The sequence below is a fragment of the Gymnodraco acuticeps genome, unplaced genomic scaffold (genome assembly GCF_902827175.1).
Source record: "Gymnodraco acuticeps unplaced genomic scaffold, fGymAcu1.1, whole genome shotgun sequence".
Classification (NCBI taxonomy): domain Eukaryota; kingdom Metazoa; phylum Chordata; class Actinopteri; order Perciformes; family Bathydraconidae; genus Gymnodraco; species Gymnodraco acuticeps.
This window is the reverse complement of record NW_022990459.1, coordinates 2,666,825-2,689,516: the sequence shown is the minus strand read 5'-3', so window position 1 is coordinate 2,689,516 and position 22,692 is coordinate 2,666,825. Positions and strand designations below refer to the sequence as shown.

General features: G+C 39.1%; 2 protein-coding genes across 2 annotated transcripts; one reads left to right on the top strand and one right to left on the bottom strand.

The window, feature by feature from the left end:
• The first annotated feature begins 1,566 nt into the window (after positions 1-1,566).
• On the top strand, positions 1,567-12,756 carry gnsa (glucosamine (N-acetyl)-6-sulfatase a). Its single transcript, XM_034226031.1, has 14 exons — positions 1,567-1,882; positions 3,673-3,732; positions 3,831-4,037; positions 5,049-5,114; positions 6,672-6,770; positions 7,183-7,350; positions 7,430-7,512; positions 7,756-7,874; positions 7,990-8,093; positions 8,177-8,278; positions 8,892-9,002; positions 9,097-9,207; positions 9,694-9,854; positions 10,600-12,756. The coding sequence occupies exons 1-14, from the start codon at positions 1,727-1,729 to the stop codon at positions 10,673-10,675; spliced, it is 1,623 nt and encodes a 540-aa protein (XP_034081922.1). The 5' UTR covers positions 1,567-1,726; the 3' UTR covers positions 10,676-12,756.
• Positions 12,757-14,441: 1,685 nt separating this feature from the next.
• On the bottom strand, positions 14,442-22,514 carry zgc:194209 (uncharacterized protein LOC570908 homolog). The gene is made up of 9 exons (XM_034225820.1): positions 22,427-22,514; positions 20,880-20,969; positions 20,135-20,256; positions 19,504-19,605; positions 18,780-18,932; positions 17,753-17,868; positions 17,162-17,322; positions 16,290-16,485; positions 14,442-15,251 (listed from the first exon to the last, which is right to left on the bottom strand). Exons 1-9 carry the CDS (start codon positions 22,495-22,497, stop codon positions 15,018-15,020), a joined length of 1,245 nt encoding a protein of 414 aa, XP_034081711.1. The 5' UTR covers positions 22,498-22,514; the 3' UTR covers positions 14,442-15,017.
• Positions 22,515-22,692: the final 178 nt, after the last annotated feature.

Genomic DNA, 22,692 nt, shown 5'->3' with positions numbered 1-22,692 from the left:
CGTTTACTTGTTCATGTATCTGTAGACCTGCCAAATACATCTCCAGATAAATGTGTATAGCAGTGGTGGTTGTTAAACACACATTGCTTGTTGCAAAGCAAACAGTTGTGGAAGTAAGCCTACTCTCAGACCTTTTAATACAATTGGTAAAAGTACCAAGACTACCACAGTGTATAAACACTCACAAATAAATATCCTGCATTCAATATGTTACTATATTAAATGTAGTTGCCAAATATAGGCTACTAACAAATAGTCTGCAAGATGCCTACAAAAAGTAAACGTAGTTGGGATGGGATGGGCCCATTCAGAATAATGTAGGCTAACACTGCAGCCATTATTGAATTATAATCACTGATGTATTATTTTGTACATTATTGAGTCTTTATCTACAGTAATATTATTTAATAATTTGCTAATAATATTTTACATTGATAGGCTAATCTGAATCAGCAAAGTAAAAATGTTTATAAAATAAATGTAGTGAATCAAATAAGTACTTTATTTTCAGAAGTATAAAGTTGCAAGTGGGAAAATAAGTGAAGAACAAGTAGCCTACTTTGATGCAAATGATGCTACTTAGCTGCACTCTGCAACTGCACAACATATTGTCAGAAATATGAGACTAGAGTAAACGTATTTTCCACCGCAGTAAATAAAAAAAACACGTCGGTGCTCTCTGGTGGACAGATTGTGTAATGGCGTTTTAAACGACCTCAAACAACATTCTGTACTGCAACTTCTTGTATATTATCTGTCACCATACGATATATCTGCAATAATCTGATAGTGGCAGATATCTAAGCTTGCCTGATGTTTGGTATATTGTTGCTACTACTTGATTTACTTCACTACATTAATGCAGCTGTATAAATTAATAAAAATTAATAACAAATAAATAACAACAATACATTATGACATATTATTGATAAAGTTACCCAACAATATAAGTAATTAACTTAGCTCGACTTTACAAGCTGCAGAGTTCAAGTAATACACTTAATAATGCATTAATAATAATAATAATATATATATCCAGTAATATAATATATGATTATAAAATGAGTCATTCTAAATAATGAATACTTTTAATTTTGGTCCTTTGATCTTAATGCTTTTGTACGTTTTCTATCATTTTGAATGCAGTACTTTTATTTGTAACATAGTATTCTACCCTGTGGTGACGAGTAGGCTACTACTGTAGTAGGAGAAGTAGGCTATTCTGATCTCTTACTTTAGCAATCCTGAATTCAAATCCTGAATAAAAGCACAAAAGAAGCATTACAATATCTTTAAAGTACCAACAATAAAAGTAATAATCATGACACGACATGGCAATAATATATATATTTCTTAATCATTCCACCTCTGACGATAGAATAGCTATTCATTCATATAGTTGTTTCTATAGAAAATAAAATATAGCAGTATAATGCAGTAATAAAACAATAAACCATCAGCATGGGCTAAAAAGTAAGAGTAACGGTTATTTTTTACTGATTAGTCATGCTGGGGGGGGGGGGGGGGGCGGACTTCTTCAAATCAGCTGACTCGGGCTTCCGTAGCCGCGCGGCACATGACCGGGAAACAAGGAAGTGTTGTCCGAGAAGTCACAGGGCCGAGTTTGTTTTCCTCCGCAGAGGTCTCGGTAAATTCATTTCACGCTTAAAAGGAGAAGCCGAGCTGAAGGAAGAGACGGACAGCTTCAGTATTTTATCATTACTTCATGAAAATGGGTTTAAATGGCGCGTGTTCGCTCATTCTTTTACACTGTTTACTAACCTGCGTCACTTTGAGCAGCGGGCTGTTTGCAAAATCATTCAGGAGACCTAACATTGTTTTGATCCTCACCGACGACTTGGACATCGCTATCGGGGGTCTGGTGAGTGCATTTGTTTGTTTTTTGGCTATTATTACATGCTAGGTGTTTATTTGTTTTACCAATAAGTCTGTGTTTGCAGGATAGGACGATGCATGTGATTTAACTGATGTAAACTTGACTTTTATTTTCAGTCCAGAGTGATGAAGCTGCTCACATTCCTCCTGGTTAGACACATCCTTGAGGCATTTCTCATAGTCAGCATAATATTTGCTGACTAAAAATCTCGAAATTGAAACAGCTGTCTGTCTCACAGTGTGTTGTTTGTTTAGAGGTAAAATAAGTATGCCGATGTTTATTTGAGTAAGATGTGAAACCATACACACTATGAAAATACTCCACTAAAAGTTACCTAAATGTAAGTATTATCAACAACATTTAGTATGAAAAGTAGAAGTACGTCATTGTGTATCTCCTTACTCTTTAATCAGCTCACATTTGCATAACCTGCTTTGGCAACACACACTAAACTGTTCTTATTTTATTTATTTGTATGTATCAGTACTTTATGTGCCTTTTTTAACACACTGGATATTTTTTATTTCTTTTAGGGATTAATTCAATAGTATTAAATAATCTATGGATAGTTTTTTTGTTGTTGCTGTTATTGATGTATTGTTTGCTCGTCAAACAAAAGGTTAGTATACAATGAAACTAAAAGGAACTTTTATAAATAGCATGATTGGCCAAAAGAAAAAACAATTAGTTTACCATTACTACAAGACAAAGGTTTTTTTATATTTCTGAAGTTGGAACTAGTGGGTGTTTGGTAAATAAAAGACCTGCAGTTTTAAGTTAAATTAATTCAATTATATTTTTCAGCTCTAACCACAACAGTTGGTAAAGCTTAGAATATATAGAGTTTGGATCTGTGAAGAATGTTTATGCGCAATATAAATATATTTTAAGTAGGGTTGGGAACCGAAACTCGGTTCCAGATGAGAACCGATAAGAAAATGCCGGGTACCGGGTACCCGTACAAAATACACCTTTTCGGTTCTGCTTAACGGTTCCTAAACGCGGTAGACCCTGTATTCCAGCGGGTCCGTCTGTACCGCGGCGACCCGGTGGAATACAGGGCGGACCTGGAGAATCACAGAACGGCCGATCGTCAGCGGGCCGTTGACGGCCGGCTCGGTACACTGATGGCCGGCACCGCCCTTAATTTTTTTAAACGGCATCATGTAAGTTGCGCTGACAGGCGACAGAGGTCCACAGTTGCCCCGCAGCGAGGCTCCCCCCGCCCTCCCGTAGACAGTTCACGAGCTCAGTCACTTCATAACACCAAAGATGGGTCGCGGTAAACGCTCTGAAGTGAGGCTCCACAACACTAACAAATAAAAAGACAATTGGGCACAGTGTTAATAGCTTGCCACAGGCATAGCTCAGTTAAAATAAAGCACAGCTATTGTGCAATACATTTGTATTGCATGTATATTTTTTATTTGTAACAATTTCAGTTAAAGCTGAAAAGAATAAAGATATTTTTGTTATCTAAACGTTTGACCTCTTTCTTTTACAATTTTGGAATCGAAACGGGGAATCGATAAGAACCGGAATTGATAAGCAGAACCGGAATCGGAATCGATACATTTCAAACGATACCCATCCCTAATTTTAAGTAAATGTTATTGTCTGTCTGCATGCCAATAGGTCAAAACAGTGTTCAAATCCATATTAGGCACTGATGCAACTTAATTAGATAACGGTTACAAAGAAGCTACTAAAGAACACAGGAGGCCATTACATTACTCAGATAATGAATTTGTCCCATCAATATATTTTCCTTCCAGAGTCCACTCACCAAGACGAAAAAACTGATAGGTGATGCTGGAATATCGTTCACAAACTCAGTAAGTATCAGCATCATTATCGTCCATTTAGTGCTGTAGAGAGAAGATAGTACAGATATTAAAAAAGAGCCATTTTCCTCCTCTCCTGCCCCTAACAGTTTGTGGCCAGTCCGCTGTGCTGCCCGAGTCGCGCCAGCATCCTGACGGGGAAATACCCGCACAACCACCACGTCATCAACAACACGCTGGAGGGGAACTGCAGCAGCAGAGCCTGGCAGAAGAGCGAGGAGGCGCACACCTTCCCCGCCCTGCTGAGGACGTACGGAGGCTACCAGACCTTCTTCGCCGGGAAATATCTGAACCAGGTTAGGGATGATACCACTACATACGTGTGCATTTGGGTAGGATGTAGGAACAAAATAGAAGAGAAGCATGAATTGGAACCTGGTAAAAAGCCTCAAGGCGTCCTTTTTTACCATTCTGGAGCTTAAACCAACTGTGCAATACCAACAATACTTAAGCTGTGTAACTTCAATGTTTCAATTATTCAACTGTGACAGTCTAATATTGCTAAGGATTAGTACTGCATTACAGTTTACATTTTGAGCAATAATCAGGTTTTCATCAATAATATATTTATTTGTACTTGCATATTCCCATTTGTACAACTTTTTAATAAATTGTAGTACAATGTACACATTTGACTTGACTTCCTTATGTATGCCGATCTGTCCAGCATTTTTGCAACACCTCCAATAAAAAAAAAAAACAGACTTTAGGTGAATAGTTAAACACTGTCACAAGGTCTTCCCTTCGTGATTCAGTCTCATGATTAAGTCAAGCTGTCAAAGTTGCATCAACCCTCGAGATAAACAGACGAACAAATGGGGAACCAGGAGACACACTTCACCTCCAGCTTCCCTGTGTCGCAGCAGCTATAACTTTTAACTGACGTGCCTAAAGTGATACAAAAATGCCTTTGCTGAAGGAGTCCACTCGTGAGAAATCAAATGTTTCTGCTCCTCCTAATGTGTGGCCGATTGTTATTTATTAACACAGGTACCGCCCCCTTAACACTATATAAGTGCAGGCGTGTTCCATGTGCAAATACTCTTGCACATGCCCAAGAATTGTAGAGATGCCACCAGGCCACTTTTATAATTGTATATTCCCTAAGAGAAGAGCAAACATAAGAATGGATGGGTACCAACAGAATAAGATACATGCATTAGGCCCATATACGTCTTCCTGGAAATATATATTTATATTGTGTTTGTCTCTTTATCGGTGTGCTGCTATAATGCCAATCAAGAAAACTGAATTCAAGACATTGGTTGTATAAATAAGTTCACATAATGATTCTGTTTGTGTTTCAGTATGGGCACTCGGAGGCTGGGGGGGTGGAGCATGTTCCTCCAGGCTGGAACTACTGGGTCGGACTGGTAAGACTGACGTTTTGTTTTTTCTAAACAACATTGGAGCCCCAAATGTCCATCTAGGCTCCCTCCTGTCTGACACCAATTGTTTATTTTTGTTTACAATTGAAAGCCTTTTATTATATGTTCCCGTCTGCAAGTCAAATCCTGTGCCATGAATTTGGGAAATGATAAAGCAACTTTTCCGTACTGTATATTATATATATATTCCTTTTTTCCCCTGTTTCTGGTACATAAATGTCTCTGGGGAGTTTGTGTGTGTAAGAGCAGATCTGAGTTAAGCTCAGTCGTCATGTGACTCTGAGCTGTCTGCTGCAGCAGCCAGACGAATAAATAGACTAAAATTAGATTTTCTTTCAGTCTCTAACTGGGTTTGTCAGTAAGCAGAGGTCACGGTGGTAATACGACCAGAGTGCAGACCTGTTTTTATCTGCAGCGCTACTAAACAAACACATCTGGTCCCATGACCCGACAGTTTATCTTAACTCAGACAGTCATGCTGATTCTATAGATTGTGTGAGGAACATGTGACCGTGAGGACGTTTAGTTAATGTTTGTAATCCTACACTAAACAAGCTTAAAGTGCTGACAACATAAAAAGGGTTTGGGGCTTACGTTTTTATTTGTTCTTATTTTACTTTTAATATCTGTCCTCTACAGAAGTCCTAAAGGACGATGGAGAAAAATAAGATTCTGGTGATCCATTTTCGATCCATATTTTTCTTTCCTGTGTTTATGACTTCCTAAGTTCTTAAATATCCCTCATACCTCATTCACACCAACGGTGTTTCAGGGCCGGTTCGGAGCTGGAACTTAAAAAGCACCGGGTTTTCCTGTTCACACCGCAGCGGAGCAGCCTCTTAGCTCCGGAATCCGGTTCGTTTCAAGCACCAAAAAATTGTCCGGGTAGAGCAAAAGCACCGCATACGTCACGCTTACGTCGAGGCGGGGGCAGGGGCGGGATCAACTCCTGAACAACAACAAGAAGCCGGCGTTTTATCCAGCTTGTACACAACGATGGAGAAACTTAACAAGCAGCAGTGGTCCACTGAAGAGACCAGCTACCTACTGGGAATCTGGTCTTCCGAAGAGGTACAGAGGAAGCTGGAGCACAATCGGCCATTGTTGTTGTTGTCGGTGTCAGCTGTGAGGGGTTTCCGCGCGGTTTGGCTTTATGAAGCAGGCACGCAAACGGTTACGTCATGACGCAAACGATGATGCAATGACGCAGCATCAGTCGGACTCTGGGCGGTGTGAAAAGAGCCGGAGCTAAACCGAAGAACCGGTTCTGAACCTGATAAGCTCTAGCACGGAGCTTGAACCGGAGTTGCGTTGGTGTGAATGAGGTAACTTTGGAACCGGTGGGGTAAAGAGGTTTTCCAAGGTGAAATAAAATAGTTTTGCCACACAGTGCAGACTTCATAAGTTTAACTTGAGCAAGAATGTATATAAAAGAAGTAAAATTAACTTAAGGGGTTACATTTCTACCACGACATAAACGGAAGCACAAAAATGGTAAAATCCCAAATAAGAGTATTTCATGAAGTTGTTTGTGTTTTCCAGGAGAAGAACTCTAAATACTACAACTACACTCTGTCAGTGAACGGGAAGCCTGAGGAACACGGAGCAGACTACAGCAAAGACTACCTGACAGACGTCCTGGTGAGGAAATCAAACACACCAGCTTTATTTGATTGTGTGTCATTCTTGGTTTTCCTGTTAAAATAATATTTTAAATTGTGACTGTCCCATTAAAACAATATTCTATAAACTTAAGAATATACTGAAATAATGATTTTAATATGATATAAATGAAAGAACAAGCAACATGTAATATAACAAGCAAGGTCGTTAGGGTTAGTAAGAGCTCAATTAGTTTTACATGAATTTTTAGCTTTGACTTTACGATTTAGTTTAGTTTTCAGAGTGCGTTTGCTTATTTTAGATTACATTATTTTTTCTTAAAGGGTCTAGTTTGTATACACAACAATATGTTTCATTGCTTGTTTTCATTTTAGTTGATGATAACCCAAATAAAAATGCCTAGAATGAACGTCTTTGCTGCGACTCTCAGGCCAACAGGTCTCTGGACTTCCTGCAGTATAAATCAAACTACCAGCCGTTCTTCATGATGGTGTCCATCCCGGCCCCCCACTCCCCGTGGACGGCAGCCCCTCAGTACCAGAACAGCTTCAACACCACCAAGGCTCCTCGAGACCCCAACTTCAACGTCCACGGGAAGGTAGGCTCCTCCTTCCACTTAAATATCCCCTGTGAGGATGGGACAACAAAAAAGGTGACATTATTCCATCTCCCCTCAGGACAAACACTGGCTGATCCGACAGGCTAAAACTCCCATGACCAACTCCTCGGTGCAGTTCCTGGACGATGCCTTCAGGAAACGGTCGGTCATTGCTGCGTCTATCATTTCCTTTTTGCTTTATCCTTCTTCCTTCGTTTCTTTCTTCTTCCTTCTCTCCATCCATTCCTTTATTTAGCTTCGCACTCTTCATTTTTTCAGCGATGACAATAAAGCACTTAACTCTAACAATGCTCATAAACACAGTAGTTAGCTTAACAGTTGTTTGACCTTTGTATGAGCTTTGTTTCTATATAAAGTCTCACATTTTGGTTTCCTGGCCGGCAGATGGAGGACTCTGCTGTCAGTGGACGACCTGGTGGAGAAGATCGTGAAAAGTTTGGAGGTCAGATCTGAACTGGACAATACGTACATCTTCTTCACCTCAGACAACGGATACCACACAGGTAATCAAAAATAGACTCTTAAAATAGCCGATAACAAGTAGATGTTCCTTTTTTTTAAAACACAAATAAACAAGGACTCTGGATTCAGAAGGTTTAAGTGTTTGTTTTCTTTCAGGTCAGTTCTCTCTTCCTCTGGATAAGAGGCAGCTCTACGAGTTTGACATCAAAGTTCCTCTCATGGTCCGAGGACCAAATATCAAACCCAACCAGACCAGCCAGGTATGTGTTCTGTTGCAGTATCAGCTCACTGCCTCCCTGCAGTATTTGTTGAACTAAATGAAATGTAATAATCTTGTTTTCAGATGCTGGTGGCCAACGTGGACCTCGGCCCGACCATGCTGGACATCGCCGGCTACAACGTCAACAAGACGCAGATGGACGGCATGTCCTTCCTGCCCGTCATGGTGAGGTCACTAACAACCTGTTCATGTTATTGTTCTTCTTCAGTGTCTGATTCATCAAAAACAAACATCAGTCTATTTACAGTCAAAAACAAAACAACTGTTCATTCTGAAGCTCTTTAAACCGGCACCACTTTTCTCCTAATATATCATTTATGTTATTATTATAAAAGTGTTTTGGGAGAAAAAAAGACATCTTAAAAATAGTTTTTTTTATATATTCAAAATAAACAGATTCCGATATTAATATTGCACTTTAAATAGATTTAATTAACACAAAACACAAACATTTTCAACGGATTACATTTAAAAATAAATGATTCTAGTTAAAGTAATGTAAAAGTTACAGTGCTGAATTTAAGAAAGTTTGCACAATATTACTTTTCTATTTTTGTTTACTTAGCCTTTCAAATAATGTTCATTGTTATTCTATGTGGCACCTGTGTAAGTATTACTTATTTCACACTTAATTTAATTAGTTTACTCTTTTGATTATTTCCATCTGTATTATTTATTTGTTTTTTAAGCAAGAATGTCCTCTGGGGTTTGATAAAGTTCTATGTTATCTTGACCTATCAATGAGAGGTTGTGCACATGTGTACCTGTGTGTGTTCAGGAGGGCAGGGTGAACAGCAGCAGCTGGAGGACAGACATCCTGGTGGAGTACGAGGGGGAGGGGAGCAACGTCTCTGACCCCGCCTGCCCTCTGCTGGGACCCGGGGTGTCGGTAAGAGAGGAAACTTTCATTTGATCTGTGAGAGGGAAGAAGTCAAATAAATAAGCTAATTATTCTCCTTCTTCCATCCGTCCTCTTCCTGCAGGAGTGTTTCCCAGACTGTGTGTGTGAGGACTCATACAACAACACATACGCGTGTGTGCGCACGGTCGCCGCCTCCTCAAACCTGCAGTACTGTGAATTTGACGATAATGAGGTTGGTCTTTCTTCTTCCATCTAATTTGTATTACCCTTTTATGACCTGAAAAGATAAAGACTGTATACAATCATTCATATTTGGATGTGCTGAAACACCATTTGTCATGCAAAAGTACTTTTAGTTCCATTCCAGTCTTTTTTTCTAACTTTGTCTTTGTGACATTAGATAATGCCTAATGTGTAACTTTAGGCACAACAATTTCCTTCGGGACAAATAAAGTCCTGTCTTATCTGCATAAATTAAACATAACATTTCAGAAAAGGTGTTATACAAAAAACAATTGCCTTAATGTAAAGTAATCAACTGTTGAAGTCTATCCTTCTATTGATTGGTTTAAAGAAGTGTTTCTCCCTAAAGCCATCATATCTTTATGAAGATTCTCTACTTTGGTGCCACTGCCTACTGGTGGTGGAGGAATCCTTCTTATGTTTTAGTTTCCTCAGCTGGAAGGTAACATTGTTTGTGGATGTGCGCCCCCTGCAGGTGTTTGTAGAAGTCTACAACGTGACAGCAGACCCCTACCAGCTGACCAACATCGCAAAGAGCATCGACCAGGAGGTTCTGGAGAAGATGAACCACCGGCTGATGATGCTGCAGTCCTGCGCCGGACAGTCCTGTCGGACCCCCGGCGTCTACGACTCCAGGTCTGTTCAGCACCGCCATGCTGCATTGATTCTCTGAAAAGTGAAAGTAAAAAATGAATTAAGAGTAGCAGGGCTAATTTGACCCCGAATTCCTGCTTCAAGAACATACAGATGAATTATTGAAACAAACATGAAATCAAGGCTTGCTGCACAACAGAAAACAGAAAACCAATATATCTGACAGAATCCAAGTTGTAATAGTGCATACTCTTGCATGATACTGCATTTGTGTGTAGGGACTTTCTATTACTGATTAACTGTAGTTAACAAGGTTTGTAGTACTATAAAATAATTTATAAATGGAAAGTGTATTGAACTATGACTGCATAATGGGGCCATTGAAAGTTAAAAATAAACTAATGATGGTGCCAAGAGAGGGGGTTTATATTCCCTGTGCTTAGAGTGTTACATTTATGACAATAACTTAAAGAGAAAACACCTAGAACATTTTCTAAATTAGCGGCATAAATGTACAAAAAAACCAGAACATGTAGATTATTTTGGCCATGAATAACATTCATACACTATTTATGTTTTTGTCAATGTATTACCTCGTAATCTCAGAGAATATTTTAATTTAGCACCATCTATATTATCCATACAATTATTATATTGCAAACTGTATTTCTTTCCAGGGAACTTCTTGGAAATGATTCAGATATGACAGACCAACAGTTTCAGGAAATCTTCTTTGTTTGACTGGTTATAGAATCGCATTAGAATACGAATGCCTCTGTCTTCTCAGGTATAAATTTGACCCGAGACAGATGTTTCCGGGCCACAGCTGGCCGCCCAGCAGCCTCCGACAGAAGAGGAAGTGAGGAGGTGGAGAAGAGGAGATGGAGGGAGGAAGAGGAGGGCTGAATAGTTTTTAGTATCCAGCCTCCTGCTGGTGTTGCCTTGTTTCAGGCCTGAGCGGTCTGTGTGTGTGTGTGGATGGATGGAGAAGTGATCGGGGGGGGAAGAGGCCTCTGTGGGTGCTCCCCCCCCCCCCCCCCCCTCCCTCCCCCTTAAAGGCTCCAGGTTGGGCTACTGTTTGTTGAGTTTGTCTGTAGGTGTGCAGAGACATTATTCAGTGTTGATTTATACTCACAAGCCATTACTCCTTGTCGCCTTGTAAGCATTCTAAACGTTGTATTTGTTTGAAACCCTACACAAAAGGGACAAAAAGACCCAGTTCTTATAAATGTCTCCGTTGAGAAGATAATATCAAAGGTCCAAGCAGCGATGAGGTCACAATATGTTTTTCTTATTTAAATAGTGCACAGGAAGTGGTTTGCTGCATTCGGATGGTCCTCAATAATTTGTCAAATGTTAAATATAAATCACTGAGTTGCACTGGTAGTAATATATATAAAAGCATAATAATCAAAAACAGCACTGTGGTCACTTGATAATGTCAATGAGGATCAACCGACTGCAGCTAAATAAATCCTGGTACGATGATAAGAGAAACCGTAAAATCAGAACGGTCACAGGCATTTGTAGTGCAATAATGAACTATATAAGACGATACAAAGTTGAACGCTCACCTGTACATTTGGCGTAATTCGTCAACAGTGTTGGCTTGAATAGATGTGAGAAGGAGATGGAAAGATTATACTGCGAGGAATGCAGAGAAAAGCGAGCCGCCTACAGAGAAGTTGACAAACAGGAAGTCCAACAGAAACCCATCTCACAGAAACGAGTGCCTACATTTACAATCCAGCTGTCTCTTCCACTCTGAAGCTAAAGACAATACGACTGAATAACGATCCCACACAGCATGTGACAAGGATAAGCTAACACCAATTTCGATTTGAGTCAGTCATTACTTTTTATGCGAGTGAAGGAGTCTGAAATCAGTCAGGAGAAATGTCCAATAATTATTAGTGGTATCGATAAAAACCTGCTTCTAAGTTTACAGGATCATTTCTGACTTTGAAAGCACTTGCTACACCGTTTTAGTATCAGACTCGCATAAAAGTACATTTCCTATTTGGATTGAATTCATCCTGTGTTGTATATTTCATATTTACTTTATATATGTCACAACTGTCACTTTAGATGGGAAGAAAATACATTTCTATGTTGGGGTGGAACATTTCGACAACTATTTCGTTTTGCGTTTAACTGAGCCACATTTAAATAAAAAGGGTTAAGGAGAAGAGATCCATTTTCTAGAGGAAAATAAAAAGGTTAAACTTTTCCAATAATCAGGGTTCCTGTTTTAGGAGAGTTATTTTGTTTATGTTTCTAGGGGGGCAGGGGGCTGGACTTTTGAAGGACAAATGAAAAAAATATATTTGATATTTTTATCCATGCCACCTTCTCCCTCACATTTAAAAAGAAGCTTTGTGTTGGATAATTATGTTTTTTTCCCGCCACACTTTAACTATTCTGCGGTGTTGAAATAAATCTGATTTCCAGAGGCTAAATAAACAAGAAATCAAAGCTACCTACAGAAAGTATTTTTTGGTGATACATTTTATTTAAATAAAGCTCAAATTTGTTCAGTTTCCAGAATCTAACCGAAGATCTGATCAGGACATTTTGAGGGGAAATATGAAATATCAGAAAGTCTGGTCATAACTAAACGACTGACTCTTGTTGTGTGTGTTTATCTCAATTGTGAATTTTTTTCTGACTGGCTGTTAAAATGTGTTCCACTGCTACTGGATTTATTATTCTTTTTGTTCATGCATGCTCCTCTGTATCTGATTCACATCGGGACTGAATTAATGTGAGAACCCTGAGCTCCACATGTGGTCATATTTCACTGATGCACTTTCCAATCTGTCAGAACTCTCTTTATGGAACCATTAGTTTTATTTCATTAAATATTTTTGTAGAGTTGCTTTTTATGATTCTGTATTTTGGGCTTGATTGTGTGTTTGTCCAAATAAAGAGATTCTCAAAATACTACATTTGTCAATTTTAGATTTGTCTTTGTCACATTTACACAAAGTATTTTAAGTTTTGATAACCGGTGACCCTAAAAGCCTTCTTCATGAACTTACCTTTAAATCTTACCTGTTTTATTTAAACATTTCCTTTAAAGGGGACCTATCATGCAAAATGCACTTTTGTACGTCCTTCATACATGAATGTGTCCCCGGTGTTCCAGGGAACTCACCAAGTGTCAGAAAACACAACCCTCTATATTTTCCTCCCCAAATCTCTAAAAAAAGAGGCTGCAACGGATCTGATAAAGACTGATCCAGATTTGAACACTGTCCTGACGTCAGGACGGTGGCGCTACGGCTATTGGTCAATTCTCCACCTATCAGGGGAATGAGAGGTTGGGCCACGGCCGGCCATTGCTGCTTGAAAGCGCTGGAGACGCTGTAGTACATATGCCAGGCCTGTAAGTGGCGCTGTAGTCTGCCACAAAAGCAGCGAAGAAGACTTCCCTTGCATGGTTGCCCTTCTGTTTATTCTAAGCTTTTGCGCCTCCTGCTTTAAAACAAATGAATAATGACTATATAATCATATGTAAGGGATAATGTGCAGCGACGCGGTCATTATTGGGAAAAGTACACCGACAGGCTGATCCCGGAGGGATCTAGATCGGCATGAAGGCACATTATGCAATTTGCACATTATCCCGCTTATTACATGGCCACATTATCGACAAAGTAACGACATGACTCCCAATATTAATTGAAATGCTTTTATGGATTTAAAAAATAGTTGTATTGATTTAAATTGACATGCATCCGCTAAGAAAAGTAGTCCGTTGTTACTGTTTGAACTAACGTAGCAACGGCAGGAACTGCTTCGATAGTGTTTTGAGGAGCTTTTTGATTACAGATTTGAAAACATCATTGCTTGCTTTAAAAGTAGCACAATTCATTATGTCAAACCTTGGAAAGTATCTAGATATCCCTGCCCTAATGCCAAAGTAACTGGCAACTGAATATGTGTCGCCGTTTGATGTATATGTCTGGACCGCTGCGTAAAAAGGAGGGTTTCTGCCCCATTACTTCTCTTCTTACTTCTATAAGAATAAAACACGGTGGACGGAGATCTCTTTTTCTCCCCGCTGCAGCCTAGCTGCAGAGCACGCTCCCCTCTCCTGCAGGGGGGCGTGGTCAGCTGCAGCTCACAGAATCAGCCCTCTGCAAAAACAGCGCTGGAAAAAGCAAATAGAGCGAAATGAGGCATGGCTAAAATGCAGGATCTTTTTGGTATTTTGAAAAAAAAAAAGATATTTATATACTTTATATAGGTATGGCCCTACAATATATTGTTCAAATATAGCATGATAGGTGTCCTTTAAATTCTAAAACAAATGCAACGTTTATGTTAAGGTTTGATGCAAGAACTGTCAATTCAATTCAAAACCTTTATTTATCCAGGTAAAATCCCATTGAGATCAATGATCTCTTTTTCAAGGGAGACCTGCAGCAGTAGGTTCCACAAGAAGACATAAAAACATAAACAACAGAACAACAAAAGGACATCATAATGTATGTATTTTCTAGATTAATCAATGCATATTTGAGTCTATTAAATGTCAGAAAATAATTCAGAGAATGCTCACAATCCCAGATGTCTTCAAATGTCCAAATAGATTTTTAAATGAATTACGCATTTAGTCAAATGTTATTTTTATATAAAATATTTATTTAATTTCAGCTTTTACAATTTATTTTAGTAGTACACATTCCTTCCCAAATTAAAATGTTGGTTGTAAATTAAATACAAATCCTAAGAGAGAAAGTAAAATAACATTGAGTTTATTTTGGAAGATGTATTCCAGTTGGATAAAGGTGTCTTCTGCAGACGGTGTGATGATGAATGGGTGGAGTATTTTTTACTTCATTTCTATATTTTAATGTACAGTATTTTAGTTATATGATATGGTTTTAGCTCAATGTTCCTGGGAAAATTAAAACATAAATTACAGTCTATGAATCAGCATTTTATCACTTGTGTTATTGCTCCCACAGAAACGTTTACTTTCCTTAAAATGTCTTCACAGTTTCTCAGTTCTTCTCTCAGTTAGTGTGTGAAAAAGTCCGACCTCAAACCAAAATATCCAGGTGTGATCAATGCAACATCTGCACATTAATCCATGGGCGAACAGCCACTAAAAACCTTAAAAAGTAAAATCCAGAAGCACAGTTCCTCTCAGCTGCTCGATCACAACAGTCCACAAATAAAAACATTAATCCTACGTTAAGTTTCCTGCCACGGCCCGTCATCAGCTGTCCCCCCCTCCAGGACGGGCAAGAAGGGCAGGTCGGTGCTGCCCAGGTACGTCCTCCCGCGGTGCTGGAACACGTCGCTGATGGCCCAGGTGAGGCGGGCCTCGGGGTCCTGCAGCGAGCCCACCAGCCGTCCGTCAGACCCCAGCTCCAGGACCAGGGCGTAGCGAGGCAGCAGGACGCGGTACCAGCTCAGGGGAATCACCTGGACACAGAAACACTTCATGGTTATCTAAAAAAACAGTTTTGATAATACATAATATTTGATCGTTCCAGTGTCTCAAGGTTGTGAATTTACTGCTTTGTGTGAATTTTTGGACTAAGACTGTGTAAAGTGTAAAACCACAGCAAAGGTAAAATATCATTTTCCATGGAGGGATTATTAAAGAATATCTTTGTCATCTTTACTTAAGTTCAAAGGGGATATGACACCATGACATGCGACTAGATGAAACTCACCGTTTAAATTACTTTTTATTATTCTCAAATCTTCTCTGAACATTGATGGAAGCATTTTGAGATAATGTAAGTACACAACTATATTCTAGTTATTTATAAAAGTGTTAATGTAGAAATGTTACCTATTATACCGTTATGCTCCTTAAACCACTTAGTAGTCTGGTCTCGTTTTAAATAACGTTTATTACTTTAATCAAGCTTAAAAAGAGTTTCTCTGTCAGCGTGACCTCAGCTGACATTTCCCAGAGTTCACTGGGAGTTCAGACCTGTCTCTTCCAAGTGTTGGGTGTGACCATAGAGACTGTATATATAAACAGAGACAGAGAAGTGTTTTTATCTTAAACCTCTTGTGTTCATCTAACAATTCAATCTGTGTGCGTGTGTAAAGGGTCCTGCCCCTGTCCCGTCACATTTCACACCATCTCTTCTCAGGCTGGAACAAAGCCTGTTATTCTCGGCTGACTGACACACTAGATAATTGTGAATCACACAGCCTTCCAGATGGATCATGGGAAAGTAGATTTGGTTATAAAAACAGCACTCAAAATGTAGTTAAACAAATCATAAGTATAAAGTGTAATAAATATACTGGTTGACAGTTAAAAGTATGAAGTGTGTTTTGTGTGTTCTGTGTGATATTACTAGAACACAATAAATACAGTTCTAAAAAAAACACTCTTTCCTCTCATAACAACCTCTCCATTTCTCCAGAGATCATTTTGATAAAGTCCCACATATATATTATTTAACAAAGTAATTCATATAAACTATGAAACACACTGACTTTTGCCAGGAATCTTTTGACGGCGGGGTACGGGGCGATCATGTCCAGGAAGGGAGGGGTGATCTTCCGAAACCTCGGTGTCGTTATGCCAACAAGGAATGTGCCGTGGTCGCTACGGCGGATGTTGTCAGGGTAACCGATCATGTTGTCCATGACGACCTCCTTGGTGCCGGCCTTTGGGCCCTTCAGCCAAAACCTGAGCGGGAAGAGAGGAAGAGTGTGATGTTGTTCCCTCGCCTCGAAGTAAAAAAGGTTATTTAAATGTGTTTCTGGTCAGAGTTTCAAGTTAGGTTGCTGGTTCATATTAGCTGAGTTAAGAGTTAGCTAATAGATTTGTATTTCTGGTGTTTATATTAAAGGGGCCTTATTTCAGGTGTAATATGTGTATGTTGTGCCTCTACTGTGACATGTTTACATATTTGAATGTTCAAAAGGGACTTTATTTTTCTCATACTGCTTGTGCTGCAGCACCTATTTTCACCGTTTTGATTGGGTTGTGATTAGCCTATCACTTACAATGTACAATAGCCAGTAAAAGCGTGAGTGTTACATAGTGATGACACTATGTTATGGAAGTAAACAAAGGAGTCCAATGGAGGTGTTTCAAGAAGCGGGGGGAGTGTGTGGGAGAGAAACTCCCTCTGGAGGGAACTTTGCATGCACTAAAACCTATAGAACACAATACAGGAAAGTGTAAACCCCCAAAAGCATCTTAGGGCCTCTTTAGGGTTTCAAAATCTAATACAATGTGGAGGTTATCTGCAGAAACGTGAATCATACACGTTTATTTGATTTTATTTTTCAGCAATATTCCCGAAATCCAATCTTCAGGGTCAGCCTAGAGAAACAGGTCATCACTTCATAGTGTGTACCTCAGTATGCGTCCGATGCTCGTCTCCGCTAGCAACAGGAAGTGCTCGTCAGGTGACAGAGCGATGCCGTTGGGCATGTAGAGATCGCCCAGCAGAACCGTCACACTTCCTGTCTGCGGGTCGAAGGAGAGGAGACGCCCAAGGCTGTTCAGCTCAATCACCTGAAAACAATATACATTTTAATTTAATTAAGTTTGTTGTTTTCGTTAATGTATATTATTTAGCTTAAATATGTTTAATGAAACTAAGACATCAAGCCTAGTTTATATACTGTACTGTATATATATTTAGCTTAATTTGTTGTACAGCTGTTGTGTTTTATTAAAAAGGGTTCCATTCAAAAGCAGCTCTGAATGGACCCTCAGTGTGGTTTTTGGCGAAAGGCTTTGGATGGACGGTTACAAAGAAAAGCCTGAGTGTCCTCAAGTGTTATTGGCAAGCACGATAAAAAAAATCTCTGAAGGACTCTGCATGCATCAGCTTCCCTCTGCCTTGTGATCTTCTCAAATAAAAATCTCTGAAAAAACAGTGATTAGCAGATGGTTTTTGGCTAATTGCCTCCAATCCTCTCCCCCCTGCCCCCCCCCTCACCTCCAGGGTGACATGTCTGCGTCCCCAGCGACTGGAGGAGTCAGTGAAATAAATGATCCCCGTCTGAAAGGAAATCTCCAGACCGTTCAGGAAGGCGAAGGGAACGCCAGCAGCACCTGAGGAACAAAGAGAAGAAGAAAAATAAGTTCTATACATTGGTAAAAATCTTACTCTCATTTGGGATGATTTAATGCATATGGAATACATTTTGGTGAAGGTGTGAATCCTAATAAACGTTGAAGCCAAAATGTAGACACTCAGGCCCTTAAGTACAAACATGTTCCCATTAAAACCACAATGTGTTATCCCAGTGCCATTACAGCGGAACATCGTGCTTTAGATCACGTTTTTCATCTTGAGCTCTGGCTTCAAGGCAAAGCAACTTTCTTTATATAGTACCTTTCAACACAAGGCAATTCAAAGTGCTTTGCAACAAATAAAAGACATTAAACAAAAATAAAATATATTAATTCAACATTATATTTGTAACTATTTCCACGAGATGCCCTTTGGTGCAAATACATGCTATTTTCTTGGTTTTCTGCATAAAAATCCCTGTCGATGCCAATCATTTACATAAACCAGAATGAAAATTACTTGAAAATAGCCATGATTTAAAAGGGTTTGAATTCTGAAAGATATCAAATATTTGGTTAAGATCAACCTAAAGTTTGTTGAAATATTTATCTCAGTGAAAGGGGGGAAATTATATAATTAAACAACTTTTTTAGTGCATTTTGACGCAAACAATATTGTTCTCTAAAGATAAAAAATAATATTTGGTAAGTGGTAATTATTTTTCATTTTCACACACACACACACACACACACACACACACACACACACACACACACACACACACACACACACACACACACACACACACACACACACACACCACACACACACACACACACACACACACACACACACACACACACACACACACACCCACACACACACACACACACACACACACACACACACACACACACACACACACACACACACACACACACACACACACCTTCTGAGTTAGCCAGCAGCAGGGTCTTCTCTCCAGTTTTGGGGTCGACGCTGTGCAGACCAAGGTACGAGTCAGCCACGATCAGCTGACCGTGACGATCCAGACGGACCCCGTGAGGACGGCCGCAAACCGGCTCGTAGTCCGTGCTGCTGCCTGCAGGGATATGAGGACTGCATGTTAATAACAATGTTATATATGTTTATTTAGAGTAGACATTTCAAACTGAGGAGAAAGAAGAATTATTAAAAGTTTGGAGAGAGACGAACAATGATTTTGTGATCATAAACAAAACAACAAACTATTTTGTTTCAAACTAAGACAAATCAACTATAGTTAATCTTTTTTTTAAAGAGGAAAACAGTCATTTCCACATGAATACAAACCAAACTTTAAGAAGACTTTATTTATTATGTAAAGAAGCAGAAAGTAAACATAAATATGAGAGAAAAGAAGTGAAAACAAGCTCCTGATGACGGCTGTTCATAAGCCACAGGCCCTTTAAATAATTAGACAGCTAAATGTGTGTGCTGTAAAATGTAATTTCCCTAACTTTTAAGAGGGGGTGTGGATTTATAAACTGGTGTCTCTTTGCTTACATTCACCTCACACGGCAGCTACACGTTGACTGCAGGAGTTTATTCAGTGTGAGGGAAAGAGATCAAGTCAAAAGGAAGCAGCTGGCCCACAATAAACACAGAGGAGAATCAGACGTGGAAACACACACCACATTCTGGCAGGTCCTGTCCCATGTGTGTGAGGAGTGTGAGGCTGTCGTCAGGGGCGATCCTCCACAGCTTCCCGTCCACCGTGCCCGTGAACACGTTCCCTGAAACACAACACACACCGGGTGATATATGGGCGAAGAGCATTCAGACCGTAGTGTGCCATTTAAAAATATATATTGAAACTAGTAATAATGTATCTATAATGTTTGGAAAATGTATTTAAAAAACAATGATGAAATCCAATCACAACAAAAAAATCCAAAAATATAATAAAACAAATATATAATAATAATAATAATACATTCATTAATTTATAACATAATCAAAATGAAATTGATGTCATAAAACCAGACATCTATACAGATCAATTTAAACATGTCACATGAGCCAAACCGGGGACAAAATACCTTTCACGATCATTATTGTTTCACTTGCAGATCATTTCCTTTATTATTAATTTAGTTTATTAAAAAAACATGATAGAAATCTTAGAAAATATCTCTTTCTTTGAGGCTACCCACAAATCTAAAAACAGTTGATGATTACATTCCTCCTAAACGTATTGTTCATCCTCTCACTCTCAATATCAATTTGTCAAAGTTTACATTACAAACATAAATGCCCGCTCACCCTCCTCATCAGCAGTGAAGGATTCTGGTCCGTGAAGTTTACCAGCAAACAGCCTGCGGCCCTTCTGCAGCAGGGTGTTCACAGCTAGGGGCCCCTCGAGGGCTGGGGGGGGGCCCTTCAGACTGCAGGAGAAATTGGATTCAATTGTTAATGACAGTATGTTTGTGTGTGTGTGTGTGTGTGTGTGTGTGTGTGTGTGTGTGTGTGTGTGTGTGTGTGTGTGTGTGTGTGTGTGTGTGTGTGTGTGTGTGTGTGTGTGTGTGTGTGTGCTAGGGCTGCTCGATTATGGCAAAAATCTTAATCTCGATTATTTGGGTCAATAATTGATATCACGATTATTAAAAACGATTATCCATTTACTTTGAAAACATCCATTTATTGAAAAGAAACATTTGAACAGTATGTTTTTAAGAGTTGATTACCCTGAACTTAAAGTATAATTCAACTGAAAAAAACAAAAACAAATTCAAAATAAAAATAAATAAAATAATCGTTTTTTATTACATTACATTACGCTGACGCTTTTATCCAAAGCGACTTACAATAAGGTTTTATTTCGATTATGTTGTTTTCATAATCGTTACAAGCCAAAATCGTAATTGCGATGAAAATACGATGAATTGAGCAGCCCTAGTGTGTGTGTGTGTGTGTGTGTGTGTGTGTGTGTGTGTGTGTGTGTGTGTGTGTGTGTGTGTGTGTGTGTGTGTGTGTGTGTGTGTGTGTGTGTGTGTGTGTGTGTACTTACACATGTGGTTTGGGGTCTATGGGAGAGGGCAGCAGGTAAACTCCAACAGCCACAGAGAGCAGAGCCGCCAATAATGATCGTTTACTCAACCTGAGAAATAGCAAAACAAATATTTATTACCTCTGTTGAAAAGTTTTAAAACTCAAATTCAATTAAGGTTGATATTTATTTTATTTTAAATATTTCTGGCGAACAGATCATATTTTTCTTAAGGCAAAACATCCAAGGAATAATAGAAATATAAAGGAAATGATCAAAACAAAAAAGCATTCTTTAAACTCTATACATGATAGCCTTATCTGTAGAGTGCCTTAAACAAATACAATTAAAACACATTTGGCACTATTTTACGCTGCAAATCCCAGGATTGTGTTATCTTTGCAGATCCCAGTTTGTCGTCAATACGTCACAGAGTTGTGTCACATGTGGTGAGGTGAACTTTGACATGTGAGTGATGTTTAACATAAGATCAATAATATACCACATTGCTGTGATGTTGGTGACACAAAGGGGAACCCAGGTGAGTGAATCAAACTCAGATCAATGATTTAAATGAGATTGTAGAGCATGATTGTGGGTTTTCCTTTAAATGTGAAGGAATTCCTCTGAAAACGGGTTCTTTTGTTCCCTCCCATCACAATGGAAAGAAGCTAGAGGTTCATATGTGATATAGAGTTGAACAACAATTGCATTCTTCACAGGAAATGAAATAAATTCCAGCCGGCCCTAAGAGGGGAACTTATGCAACAGTTAACTAACCTCCTCTCCCACACATAAGGTAATAATCTAGATAATTTCAAAGTGCTATATAATCACATTTACTGGTTTCATAATTCAAAAATGGGAAGTTAACCAGAACTCTAAATGATGTTTTGGGGGTGAAGAGTGCTGACAGCTGCTGGAGGAAAAATAATAGTCCCCTAGGGGCTCTACATCAGCACATACACATGATTTAAAGTGTAGCTCTCTAATAGCCGAACTAAAGGACCCCTGTGCTACCATGAATATGTGACAACAATCTGAAGAGGAACAAAAGTGTTCCTGTGCTTTTGAATACTGTGAAAAGCTCTTTGCGATAAGCGAGCTCTCACCTTGCCAAACTCCGTTCAAAAATGTGCCAAGTTTTACTCCGTCTTGAATGCACCAATGCATCACAAATCCTGAGGAAGTTAAATGAGTAAGCAGGAAGTAGTATTCTGTTTTGGTTCAATCAGATTTAAACTTTGTGTTATATCTCCCGGGACACACACACCTGCTGACAGATCCGCAGAACTTCCACACACCTGAACCTGTTGACTTTTATATTTAGTAATTAGGAGCTGCTTCCATGCATTTTATTAATGCCGACAAGCAGTATAAATATTGACTGTACAAACTATATATTTAATTCATTATTATTACGACGCCGCACCGTTTACAACTAAATATAACATATTTCTGAACGCGGTTTGGCGACGCAGAATAATACTTCTTCATAATTCTGCAGAAAAAACCGAGGCTAATAGTTGTTTCGTGTGAGTATACAATTATTAAATCGTAAAACTTACATTGTTGAGTTTTGAGTGAGCGTGTCCTCTTGCTGCTGGATCAAACTGATCTGACACAATGGACCTGACATAACACCACAGAGTAAATAAGAGCATCCGGCGAGTACCTTCAAAATAAAAGTCCAGTTATGTGTTTTACACAGACTGTACGGGTCTTACATTGTCATACTTTTTCAAATGAGTTTAAAATGACCAACTTTACTTTAGCAGGTCATTTTTGAGACACAATTTCATATTATTCAGGGCAGAATACCACTGTTTTTTTT